General features: G+C 44.7%; 1 protein-coding gene across 4 annotated transcripts in view; it reads left to right on the top strand.

Annotated features, from left to right (window-relative positions):
* Nucleotides 1-14251, top strand: part of PDCD11 (programmed cell death 11) — a 640465-nt gene that overhangs the window by 71319 nt on the left and 554895 nt on the right. For all 4 annotated transcript variants that reach the window (XM_086922722.1, XM_086922723.1, XM_086922724.1 and 1 more), the window contains exon 6: nt 280-403. In XM_086922722.1, the coding sequence (XP_086778848.1) occupies nt 280-403 (124 nt within the window). The remainder of the gene's footprint in view (nt 1-279; nt 404-14251) is intronic.

Genomic DNA, 14251 nt, shown 5'->3' on the forward strand with positions numbered 1-14251 from the left:
TTGTATGTGTATAGTTAATGATCAGTGATGTCCTACTCTGCCCTCAAAGCCAAGAAAAAGACCCGAGGAGACAGTTCAGAGCGGTAACCTGATAAAGACTTAAATGACTAGACTTAGTTTAGCTGTTTGCTCATAATATATGCTTTGTAGACTTTATCAGCCTGTCTGTGTCCTGGAAACTCTAAAACACTCAAAGTTATTGAGTGGTACACACTGCACCTGTTCCTAGAATGTTTGTAGTGCTAGAGGCAATTAAATCCCTTATGTTTAATTTTCCAGCTACTCTCGGGATGCGTGTCCAGTGTTGAGGATCATGGCTACCTGATAGACATTGGAGTTGGAGGAAATAAAGCGTTTCTACCTCGCCAGAAGGCCCAAAGCTTCATTAAACAGTCAGGCAAAGGTAATTTATGATTCTAAACCATTTACTTCGGAATTCCTATGTATGCCCTCTTAAACTCCATGTGTTCTGCAATATTGTCGTGTGATAGGTTGCATCCTACAGTTGCAAACCACTAAGACCGCCTCGATGCCAGTGTTGTGCAATACACTTTTTATAACGTTGCATGCAAGGATTTCATTTTGATGGGTCTTTAATCTTTCATAGTATTATCTGGAGCTGTCCTGGATATCACATATCTGTGTTTCCGGATGATCATTTCAAATTACTGCTTCAGCGATTTTTTTTCTGAACATTAACCACTTTTTCATGTCTCATTGCAAGTTACCGCGTTTATCACCTTTTCAACTAGAACAGCTGGAATCTTCGAAAACTGCATTCTTCGGTAGTGCTTATACTGATGATGGAAGGCTATTGGTTTAAATCATGGGTTTATTCGATTTCTTTCCTTTTCGTTCTTCTTCATACTGGGCAATGACTTGGACTTCTTTAACAATAAAATAGTAGATTCTTAATTCGGATGACAGCTGAAAAATAGGGAGTGGAAGGACGTGTACATCAGGGCACAGGAGGATCTCAGCTGCTAGAAGTTCAGGCAAGGTTATTGAGGGGCTTGTATGTTTGTTGTTGCTTTTTTGCAAAATGTGTATTGAAGTTTCTCAACTCTAATTAGGCTGTACTGAACTATGTACCCAGGCTGTGCGACAAGCAACATGAGCCTTAACTGCTTAGTATGATTGAAATACAAAAACAAGATAAAACGTATTTAAATATAAAATAGTAGATTCTGTAATCAAGTGAAAATCAGGAAGCTTGCTGTTCACCACTTTTCTTGGCCAGGCTTCTTCAATGTCTTCTGTAGTATAAGCTACTTATGAGCAATACAAATCATCCTGAGCTACTATTAGTGTTGAAATAGTGACCACATCAGGCAAGGTTACATTAGTAGCATCACCCATCAAGATTACTAGCCTGAGCGCATCAGACGGTAGCAGGCAGTAATGTAGAAAAGACAGTTTTTAGGGCCTTAACATAGGTAATACAGAGCACCTACTGATCGAATGGACCTGGCATCAGGGTAATACGATCACATTTTTTTAGGAATCCAACTATTTTTCTCCAAACATCCAAGCAAAAGCATCTAATTTAGTAGGCTGAGCTGAACGCAGGAGATCTACTTACAGGTTCCTGGAGAGCTACCAGTAGCGATATGACCTGATATTTCAAAATCCTGTTGTTTAATTTAGGTTTGGGCCAGTGAGGCAACTCCTTGCTTCCAGTAATCTTAACAAACAATGCCTTTCCTATTTCATTTAACAACACACTTTTATTAGAGAGGATTCCTTATTCTTTGAGGATGTTTCTGATCAATATTTCTATCATAAAAATGCAGTACTACAGAAGCCTAAACCATTCCTCCTTAAGTCACTTTTATTCTTTTGTCTTGAAATTCTAGAATCTCAAACATTTCTGAACTTACTTATCCTCTTTAATCCTGATGATCTTCATAGATGTGGATGACAGTTTGTGTGCATGGTTAGGAAACATGGCAACCGTGGACCTTCTCTCAACTTCAGTTTTTAAACTTAACAAGCATCTGATATCCTCCAAGCTTTATCAAACACTGTTTGTTTTTAATATTGTACCCCAATGATAAAGGCTATATTCCAGTCTGGGGCAACAGCGTTTTTCAAAGTGCGGGTTCTCTATTTGCTCTCTGTAGTACATTGATCGTTTCCAGGGGGGGAGGGGTGGGTGTTATGAATGATTTCACCGCCATCTTTTGCCTCTTCATTCTCTTATCTAACACTTTAATTGAGTTAGGAGCAACTTACTAGAGACTTCAGATGTTAACTATTTCTGATTACTCCAGTAATCATAGAATGCTGCCAGGAAATGCTAGGAGCGATTTATGTACTGGACTGATGAATATATCAATGCCCAGCGTGACATAGCTAAAACGTGTTATCTTTTTATATTTATGGACTGGATTGTGTGGTGTCCCACAAGGGCAGCGAAAAGCTCTATATAACTATCAATAAATTACCATACAATGATTGTCAAGTTTGAAAAAGATTCAGCTGAAAATCCAGTCTTTGATAATCCCATCATGCAACCAATGAATTGTGTCATGATAGTGCATGGTAGCAACATAGAAATGTACAGTGTGAGCGGTGCGAAACTAAGGAATGTTCAAGGGTGATCCAAGGCGGGAGTCTGGGATAGGTATCTAAATATGAGGGATGCCCAGCAATAGGTGTAACAACTATAAAAGGGTTGAACATTTTGCAAGGATGTCTCAACAAGCGGACAGAGAAAAGGAATAAATAAGATTACTTGTGTTCAGCTATAATGAATAAGGAGAAGGGTGTGTTGGAGGATTTGAGTGACTGTTGAACTGGCACACATGGGTATCTTAGTCTTGCTATTTCTGGCATCACATGGCTGTTGGAGGGAAAATCAACCTCTCACAAACCTTCACTAGTCAAAGAAATATGAAGGCTACCAAGAAATAAGTAATTTTTGGGATCTTGTTACTTGAGCTAATCTGTCTCGTAAAGTAAGTGACACAGGGCCCATCTACTAGTGCGATTGTCACTGCCAGCCTTCGAGTCTGGAGGTTGTGGCAGGGATTGAAGACCCCTAGTTATCCTGCTTTGTCCTGAGTGACAGGGAAGAGGGTTGAATGTAGCGGCGATGGTGAGTGGGACTAGCAGCATGGTTGCATTCCTCAGGGAATAGTGGATAGGCATGGCACCCAGGTAGGTGGGCCATGCTAATCATTATTTAGTCTCACCACGGGACATAGCCTGCAATGGCAGTGTGTATGGGTTTGGTGTGGGGCCTCTTCGGGTGGCACAGTACATGCTGCAGCCCTAAGGGATCTTCTCTGGTCACAAGGCCCATGGTACAGTATTGGGAAAGAACGCAGGTGCTGAGGCCTGGTTAGCGGGGTCCCAGCACACACTCAGTCAAGTTAGCATCAGGTATCTGGCAAAAAGTTAGTGGGTAACCATGCAAAAAGGGGCACTTTCCTACATTAAGTTTCTTGTCAAGTGACTTGGCGAGCACTTGTATGAGCTACAGTTGGAGTTCTAGTGTGTGTGAATGAGAAGAGAGAGCATAGAACTCAGCTGGTTGAGAGGAATGGATGGTATTAATGATGGGATCCGGTATGTCTTTGTTGCTTGAGATGTATCTCTGGGTGAAATCCACTAGGGGTGTAGCCCCCGATGCTCCCCTAGGCTCTTCTTCTCTGTGATAGCAGAATCCTCCACTCAAGATGTTTCCAGTGCATGTATTTCCGGAGTTCCAAATTGTGGAAGCTGAGAGAGCTTCAGGGAGCCAGAAAAGCCCAGCCAGTGGGAGTTGTGGGAATTATGCAGAGTCCTCAGTGGCCCCTTGGAATTGTCCAAGGGGTGCGAGCATTCCAGATTATATCTTGTGATTTCCCTTCACTGTTTCACTGTGAGTTGTCAAACTGGTGTTTGTTCTATTGATGAACCACTATTTCATGCCTCCTGGATGGAACAATGGGGATTGCCCCATTAAATCGATCTGCTTGGTCGATCTGTTTGTGATGATGATCGGGGGGCCGTGGTGTCATGTCTCCTACAGTCTTTATTAAAGAGAGCTCTATGATCTATATGGCCTCCAAGGGTGCACTTGCGTTAAAGGATTTTTTTTTACACATTTACTGTTCTTTGCTGCCATCTCAGCTATTGTACGTGTTTTGAAAATGAAGCTAATTGTTTCCAAGGGTGATTAATTGTTTTTTCTTTAGCTGCCAATTGTTGACCACTGAGGCGTTTGCCGAGCCTGCCCTTGCTCTTGTAAGGTACTTGTGAATAGTGTTCTTTGTGCCATCAGATGCAGGTGCCGTAATTGGCTTTCTCTTCACTCGGCCAGTGCCTGCCACATTGAGCCCAACCGGGCCTGTGCCTGGGCCACCCGTCCCACTGACGGCTGCCCTCTCGTGGTCTTTCTAGGCATGCTGAGCGAATTTGGTTTTCGCCAGGTGTGCAGGTGGCTGTTTTGGGCCATCTGCTTCGTTTTCCATTGCATATTCTGCGCTATTGCTTTCCTCAAAACTCGTCTCATCTCGGTGTTAAGCCTGCGTGTTTCGAATACTGTGTAGGATAGCTTCCAACTGGAACAGAATGCTGATAGCGGCTCCTGCTGGCATATCTTTCTATAGCGGGATGTGGGCGACGTTGGCCCGGAGATTGCTACCATCGATGTCATTCAGACAGAGAAACGCAGTAGAGCAAGCAAGAGCTAGTCAGAGTGATTAGTTCGGTTTCTCTGAATTTCAATTTTAATTCCAGAGTGGGTGAGGAGCGCATGCACATTAGCAACGAGGGGGAGGGGGGTGAGGATCTCACGCACACTGCGAGCCCCACACACTGCTGCTGTTTACAAGGAGGGGCCGCATGTGAAGGTTAAGTTGGACGCAAGTGGCCCCATGGGCCGTACATGGAGTATCACAGATTTAAAGTATTCTCACAGCAAGTTAGAACGGTAGCCGGGCCCTAAAGCAGCAAACCCATTACTTTCAATAAAAAAACGGGAAGTAAATATCACTGTGACCACTTCGAAATGAAGCAGTTTTTTCCGCCATGCATCTTCAGCAACAAAAACAAAAGACAATGGCACTTAACCAACAACCACAGCGCTTTTAACAATTTCACTTTTCTCAGCAGAAAGTTGGAGGGAGTCTGTAAGGAGCCTGGTGTTGGTGAAGACTGGCAAGAAAAGAAAGCAGACATGTATTGGGGAATGGTAGAATGTTACGCGGATCGGAGCGTGACAAGCTGGGAGAGAAACAAACTCTTAAAAAAAATGGAGGCTGAGACCAAACAGTGGCATGGGGAGTACAAGCATTTACAAGTGGGGCCGGAGACCTGGACAGCGGGAAGGGGGGGCGGGAACGGGCACACGAACAGCGGGGGGGGGGGGACGGGCACACGGACAGCGGGAGGGGGGCGGGAACGGGCAAAATCAAAAGGCAGAAGGCAAGAAAAAAAAAAGCACTCACCTGGACTTCTTCCGGCGGCGGTCGGCCTGGAGGAAGGACAAAAAAAACCTTTGAAGAAAAAAAAAATAAACAACCGCCCACCGCCGCATGACGTTCAAAAAGGGGCAGGATGAGAAAAATTCTCCCGGAATTACGGACAGATCTCTCTTCCAATGGCTAGCCTCCATTTATGGAGCTAGCCAATGGAAGAGAAAGGCGGGTGAAAGGCCCTTACTGAAAATCACAAGATTTCACCTGCGCGAATACTGCTGCGCAGTGGACGCCAGGCGAAACCTAAAAACAGCATAGCATAGCATAACAGAAAAAAGCATTTGATAGCAAAACCTAGCATAGCATAACAAAATACAACAAAACATAGCAGAACAAAACATAGCAACAAAACAAAGCATACCATAACATAAAGCATAGCAAAACATAAAATAGTATAACAAAACATAGCATAACCAAACACAACAAAACATAGCAGAACAAAACATAGCATAACATAACAAAACATAGCATAACAAAACAAAACATAGCAGAACAAAACAAGCATAGCTTAGCATAACGAAACATAGCAAAACACAGCATAGCATAGCATAACAAAACACAGCATAGCATAACAAAACACAGCTTAGCATAACAAAACACAGTTTAGCATAGCATAACAAAACATAACATAGCAAAAAAAAGCATAGCATAATAAAACACAGCAAAACATAGCAAAGCATAACAAAACAAATCATGGGATAGCAAAACAAAACAGCATAATAAAACACAACAAAACATAGCATAGCATAACAAAACATAGCATAACAAAACACAACAACACATAACATAACAAAACATAGAAAAACACAACAAAACCTAGCATAGCTTAACAAAACACAACACAACAAAACATAGCATAGCAAAACAAAACATATAATAGCATAGCAAAACATAGCATAGCATACCAAACACAACAAAGCATAGCATAGCATAACAAAGCATAGCGTAATAAAACACAACAAAACATAGCTTAGCATAACAAAGCATAGCAAAACATAGCATAACAAAACATAGCATAGCATAATAAAACACGGCATAGCATAGCATAACAAATCAAAGCATAGGATAGCAAAGCATAGCATAGCATAACAAAACCAAACATAGGATAGCAAAACAAAACATAGCATAGCATACAGCATCACTCAGCACCACCACAGCATCACTTAGGGGCACCACAACATCACTCAGGGGCACCACACATCACTATGCGCTACCACAGCATCACTGAATGCCACAGCATCACTCGTTCGCCATCACATCACTCAGCGCCACCACAGCATCAATCTGTGCAATCATTCAACAACAACTGGTTCAAATATGTTCTCTCAATGTTTCAAGCTTTATTACAAATGTCACAAAAAGATGTTGATATTTCACTTTTGTTCTTGGATTTTCGTCACAATAAAATACACTGAACATAATCTTCACAAAAGTTATTTACAAAAGTTTAAGCTATTGCCATTATAAATTACAATAACTTTTATTTAAGTATTAATTATTAAAAAAATTAAAAGACATTGTTATTTGTAATATCAATACATGTAAGTCACGTAAATACAACACATATTGCATTACAAGTGCTATAGGTGTCGCGAACATTAGAACTATTGGCATTGTAAATGACAAAGCCATTAATTTAGCTATTTTCAAAAACAAAACCTAAATAAAAAATGTAATTTACAATACCAATAGCTCAAACTTCCCTAATGCGAGACCTATTGCAGTGCAAATGCTTGTTTGTACTTTCTCTGTACTTGACCATAGGGAGACTCCACAGTGGGGTTGTTGATTTCCCTGTGGTAAAGTACAGGGAACGTTCTTGCTTTTTTCGGTTGACTCTTTCTTTACCTCTTCATTTTGTTGATTCTTGCTGTGTTGTTCCTTCTAATGGGAAGCATACTTAAAAATAGACGAAAAAATAGCAAATCAATGTTAAAAAAAAGGTTTAATGGAATGTTGGTTAGGTACAGTATGGGATGTTGTAGTAACTCTGTGTTTCGAAGAGGTCCTTTAATTATATCAGTCTATTGTCTATTGGGTAGCATTTCCTATGCGCATAGTTACCCGGGGGCATCCCAGTGCTGGGCAACCTAAAAAGCACAAAGGGATTAAAAGAGATAAGATTTAATAAGCTTGCGAAATTTAAGGTGATCGGGCTGAGAGCGTAGGTGTTGAGGAATACTATTCCACAGTCTAGGAGCATTATAAGAAAATAGACGTCCTACTGTTCTTGCCCGTTTGATTCTCGGTATAAACATTAGGCCCTTACCACAGGATCTAAGGGTCCTATTGGGCACATACAGTTGATTCCAAGACCTCATAAGGGGGGACCATTTCCTGATATCGATTTGTGAACAATACAGAGGCTCTTGAATTGCACTCTCTTCAGAACCGCTAACCAATGCAACCTCATCAGAGCATCTTTAGCCGATGACCGCCTGGGGACCTTCAGCAACATCCGGGCCGCTCAATTCTGTACTGTCTGCAGTTTTCTCATGGTACCTATGGGAGCACCGAGATACACGGCATTAGCATCATCAAGTCTTGATAAGACCAGTGCCTGTATCAAAACACGTTTTGCTAAGAAAGGAAGCAGGGACAGCATCTTCTTAAATTTCCGGAGTAATCCAAAGCAAATGCTTGCCACTTTACAAGATTGAGCTTTGAAATTCAGGTTGGTGTCTATGCATACTCCTAAACCTTTTTCCTGCTTCTTCGAAACAGCAGGAGGACCAAGGCAGTTGGGCCACGATGAATCGATGTTAGTAGGAGCCGATGTCCCAAAAAACATAAGCTCGGTCTTAGAGCCATTAAGCTTTAGAAACGAGCTGCTTATCTTGAAAAAGACTTCCTGAAGACAGGAGCGAAGATCTGGATCCGGAAGGCTGCCTTGATTAAGAGATACCACCAACTGGGTGTCGTCAGCATACGACACGACCTGGACACCAAACGGAATAAGTATATATGTTGAACATTGTGGGGCTCAGTGAAGACCCTTGAGGCACTCCACAGTTCAACATAATCGGTTCAGACACCGACTCTCCCTCAATCACCCTATATGACCGATCCTGAAGTAAGGACTGAAACCACTTGAGGGCAGGGCCTATTATACCGAACTCCCTCATTCTTTGGATCATAAGCTGGTGGTTCACCGTATCGAAGGCTACGCTGAGATTTAACAAAATTAGAACAGTGTCCACAGCTCTTTTAATGTCTTCCAGGGCGGCAAGTAATGTTGTCTCTGTACCTTGTTTAGGTCTGAAACCAGTTTGGGAGTCATGGAGCAGATTATTCTCTTCCAGGTGTGCCGGTAAAACAGAGTTCACATATTTTTCGGCCACTTTACTAACACCTGGCAAAAGAGAAATTGGGCGATAATTGCTCCAATCATCTGGATTGAGGTTAGGTTTTTTTGAGCAGTGCCCTAACTCTTGCCTGTTTAGATTGATGAGGGACAATGCCTGACTCCAGGGACGAATTTATGCAGTTAAGCAAGACTGGAGCCACTGCATCAAGAGAGTACCCAGAATTTTTGGAGGTACAATATCTACGGGGGAGCCTGATTTCAAACCTTTAAGTTTCTAGTACAGTACGTTCCAAAGTGGGAAAAGACTCCAGTAAGTGAGCGGAGCCATATGAGTCAAGCCCATTTTTTCAACTTCTTGGGGGGGCAGCGTATAGATCGGAAGTGATTTATAAATAGCTTGGATTTTGTCTTCAAGATAACGTGAAACCGCCTCACATCTGACCTTCGGGGGGCTAGAGTTTACTCGCGGGGCCGCCACAGTAAGCAATTTATTAGCAATTTTAAAATCTTCTCCTGAGGATTTCCTGACCGGATGTTGGCTCTGTGATTAATCCTAGTCTGTTTTTCACTGCACGCTACCCTGGCTGGTTTCATCTAACGTTTTATTTACTCACCATGTCGCTGAATAGTTTTGATAGCTGGATTTCAGTAAAGTTATGAATTGGTTTCTGGACTTGGCAGTGGTGGACACTGCCATCTTCTGGTACATATGTGTATTGCATTTCAATTTCTTAGAAGATCATGATAATGGGAGCATAAAGCTGTTGCACTATGGTGAAGGCATAGATTCATAATCTGATTAGTGACTTTAAATATGGTTTTATGTATCGAATAATGTCTTTTAAAATGAAGATGTAAGAAATCCCAGAGGAGTTAAGTGCTGCATGAATTATGACACACACAGAAAGACAGACAGACAGAAGCAGTGGCACAGGAGCCCAGAAGATTAAGGAGCCCTCTGCACCCCAAATATAGTTATTTTCTTTCTACAGAAAATAGGTAAAATATGGGCCAATTTTTTCTGCTCTCATTGGGGGGCCATGCCACAATTGCTACGCCATTGATGCATAAAACTCCCAGCTGACTTGTGATCGCCTTAAAAATACTAGATTTGAAACCTTGTTCTGTGGATCCTCAAATCAAAATGAGAAAGATACAGTAGCTCTGTAAGGATCAATAGATTTTATAGCACAATGTTTATGAAGTCTGTCCATTGTATTTTGGAAAGAGCGACAATGGATGAGTTCTGCAGCGTGAATCTTTCTGGATTTACTATGCTGTGCATTATTCCGCGGTCTAGTGGTTGGGTCCTGAATCGTAGTCTTTTCTTTCTTTCTTTTATTTTTTTTCGAAGCCCAGGTGGGCGTTGATGTCCCACCTTTTGGTGTACTTCCTGTGACGTCGGCACGCTTCCTGCGGAAGCTCCCACCTTTGGGCGCCATCTTCAGATTCTTTTTCCGCTGTTGGGTCTGGAGAGAGGCTCCAGAGTTTTGGAGGAAAGAAGACGCAGAAAAGTCTAATTTTGCACGGAAAAGATTGAGAAGACGATGAGGAACAACACCATCGAGCCGGGACGACGAAGAAGGAGAACTTCAACGTCCAACAAAGAATGCACACACAGGGGGCCTCCTGAGCGCAAGAAATGGACAAGACACCTTTTAAATTCTGCCGTAACTGCCACCACAAATACGCGCAGAAGGACACCCGGTATGTAACCTCTGCCTACCGGTCGACCACAAGAGCAAGGACTGCAACGCCTGCTCCGCCTTCACACCAAAGACTCTCCGGGTTAGAGAGCAACAGAGAAGAGCCAAATACAACATGCAAGGCAAGGGACAACTGCCGTCTCTTGGGGACCTGGGGCTCTTGAGCAACGAGGAGGACAACGTCGCCGGAGAAGACGACGACTACTCGGTCGTAGAGACCGATAAGAAGACTTCTAAAGAGGTAGGAGAGTCTACGACCCCTAAGCCCCGACAGACCCTCGAAAGTCTGAGTCAGACTCTCGAAAAACAGAATTTAAGTCCTCGAAGGGAGCATTGGTGCTAAAAATCTCGATGGCCGCAGCTGCATCCAAGGACAAACAGCCCAGCGGATCCTTTGTAAAGGACTCCCATGCGGCGAAGACCGGCGAAAAGCAAAGGTCGTTGTGAGGAGGAGCCTGCCTTTACTCCCGTAATCAGCCCCCACCGGAGTCTTTTCAATGAACTGCCTGGCCCGGACTATGGAGGGTTAACTAAACATGAGACCTCTTCCCTACAGGAGAGCCACAACCAATGGGAGGCGAGCGGGACCATTAGGAGGGCGGAGCGGATGACTGACGAGGAGAACCCGGAAGACGCGAGGAGGAGTGGAGAGGAGGACGCGAACACCATGAGGAAGACCGGCTACACCGAGGACCCGCCTGTGGACACCGAGGAACCGCCTGTGGACACCGAGGAACCGCCTGTGGACACCGAGGCCCCTGGAACGGACGAAGATGAGGCTGCCGTCTGAGAGGACAAGAACTGGTCCGAGGAGTGGTGGACACCCCCGGAGGATGCCCAAGTGCTGCCGTAACTCTGGAGACTTACGGCTAACACTGTGCGTGAATTGGGCAAGGGGTTGGAGGGAGGGAGATGGTAATTCAGGGTTGGTGTTGGCTTCGGGTTTTCTATTTTCTTTTCTATCATATTTTGGGCAGGGGAGCGGGACGAATAGTACTGTAAGGGAGCAGGCATGTATAGGACAGCTGGCATGTCGTAAAGATCTCGACTCATGTCTACGACCGTGGGCTGCCAGTCAAGTATCAGTGAGCAACAACCTTGGCTCTAGCATTAAGGGGCATTGAAGCAGTCCGTGTGCTGACCCTATCTCTTCCTTTCCCAACCTACGGGCTTGTGACCTGAAGTAAGGACAAGCCAACCGACTTAACCTGCATATCAATTTAGTTGCACAGTATTAATCCTCCCCCCCCACTAGTTCCCCGAGCACTTCAGGATTTTCTTGGTGACGGTAACTCTTATTAAATCGGAACGACCATACTTACCACCTGTGTCTCTTCTCTCTACACGCTACCCGGGGGAACCACCACCAACACCCACCTCAGAAGGAGAAGAAGATGTAGTCCAAAGAACCCTGCTTTCAAAATCAGAAGATCAACTCAAACTCTTTCTTTCTAACTTTGTTTTGTGTACAGATCTTTAAATAAATACGCCAAAATAGATCCATGCATAAGACCTTCTAGCTTCTTTTTTCGCCCGTCCCTCTCACATTCGTCGAAGCACGAGCCCGAAAAGGAATGATCGACTTCGAAGGAGAAAGACCCGAAGGTTGCTTCGGCGTCGACAAAGAACCCGAAGGTCATTTTGATGTCGACGAATACGTCGAAGAGATCAGCCGAACCGTTCGATGCCGAACAGGCCCCCGAACTGGAGAGAAAGAAGAGACGGCTCGAGGCCGAAATGGATAACATCCTGCAAAGAAAGAAGGAGTTCGACGAAAAGATGAAGAGGTTCGCGATTCCGTCGAAGCCAAAGACGACGATCGTTGAAATAGAAGAGGAGGAGGACTTCGACGCCTAAGGGCCGCCGAAAAGTCTAGAGACCCAGGACAATCCAGAGGAAGAAGCCTATTACTACGAGGAGGAGGGCGACGATCAGCGGACGACCCTCGACTCGGCATGCTCGGGGACACAGGACCTGGAGTGTCAGGACCTCGACACGAAAGTCCAGAAGAGGCTGTGGACATGTACCCTTTGAGGCCTTCGCCACCAGATGACATTGGGGTCTACAATATGGTCATCAAGAACGCGTCAACAGCCTTTGGAGTCAAGGTACATGAGGAAAAGCCAAAAGCAGACTTACTCTTGGAGACCCTGCTCCCCACACAAACTAGGAGCCATTACCTCCCCATGCTTGAGAGTATCATGGCCCAGGGGAAAGAGGCGTTCAAGGAACCGGCAATATGCAGGCCCGTCACGCCTAGGACGGAGAAGAAATATGAACACTCCTCTAAGGATCCTCCCTACATCCGAGGATCAGTTACAGCGGATTCCATTATTGCGGCGACTGCCAGGAAAAGGGCAAATGTGCCAACAACATCAGGGCCACCACCAGACAAGGAAAGCAGGAGTATGGACCTAACTCGGAGAAAGATAGAAAGAAATGCAGCGATGCACTGGCGCATGGCAAACTCAAACGCCCTGCTGAACAGGCACCAGTACCAAATTCTGGACGAGATCGGACAGCTGATCAACACCTCCCAGACGAGTACCAACAAAGAGCTTCACACCTTGTGAAGGAGGGGGAAAATGTGGCAAATTCTTGCCTCAAAACAGCCTTGGATGGAGCTGATACGTCCAGCAGACTGATGATGTTGGGAATCACGGAGAGAGGGCAGGCTTGGCTCAGGATCTCAGGCTTCAAACCAGAGGTACAGCACAACATTCTAAGCACCCCATTCAATGGGGAGAGACTGTTTGGGGCGCCGGTGGATGAAAAACTCATCCAGCTCAAGAAAGAAATCAAAACCGCAAGGTCCATGGGGGCCTTACAATTCAGGAGGATGAAAAGGGGTACCCCGTCACGGAGACCGAACGGAAGAGGAGGAAACCAGCCAGGAACGTCACACCAGACATTCCAACAGTCCCACCAGGGCGACAGCCAAACACAACAGGGTCAGCAAAAACAAACCTGGCACTAACAGCAAAGGGGCCAGTCCTTTCGCGGTAGGGCGAACGGACGTGGACAAAATAAGAGGGGGCCAACAACCCACCTCAAAGTGACTCCGTCACGCAATACGTTTCCACCCACGCAACTCCTCCCAGGGTGGAGCACAACAAGACCAACAGAGGGTTACACAGACCTAACATCAACGAACATGTAACACCAGTAGGAGGCAGGCTAAGTCATTTCTTCTGGGAGTGGAAGAACATAACCATAGACAAATGGATACTCCACATCATACAATTCGGATACTGCATAGAACTGGAAAAGACACCGCCAAACAGGAAACCAAAAAGGAAGGCACAGTCAGGAAAGGAGCTAGAGCTACTTCAAAAGAAAGCGAAGGAGCTCCACCAAAAGGAGGCCATTGAACCAGTACCATACAGATAAAGGAACAATGAAGTGTACTCAACCTACTTCCTGGTACCAAAGGTGGAAGAAACACTGAGATCCATCCTGGACCTAAGCTTCCTAAAGAAGTACATAAACACACAAAAGTTCAAGATGACGTCCCTACAAGAGGTCATTCCTCAGATAAGGGATGGAGACTTCATGGCCACCATAGACCTCAAAGATGCCTACCTGCACTTCCCAATGAACAGGCAGCACCAACATCTACTGAGATTTACCATTAACAAAGATCACTACCAGTTCACAGCCCTAGCATTCGGACTAAAATCTGCACCAAGGGTCTTCACCAAGTGCCTCGCAGCAGTGGCAGCACACCTAAGATGGGACGGGATCCATGTATACCCTTACCTGGACGACTG

The sequence above is a fragment of the Lissotriton vulgaris genome, chromosome 5, assembly GCF_964263255.1.
Source record: "Lissotriton vulgaris chromosome 5, aLisVul1.2, whole genome shotgun sequence".
Lineage (NCBI taxonomy): Eukaryota > Metazoa > Chordata > Amphibia > Caudata > Salamandridae > Lissotriton > Lissotriton vulgaris.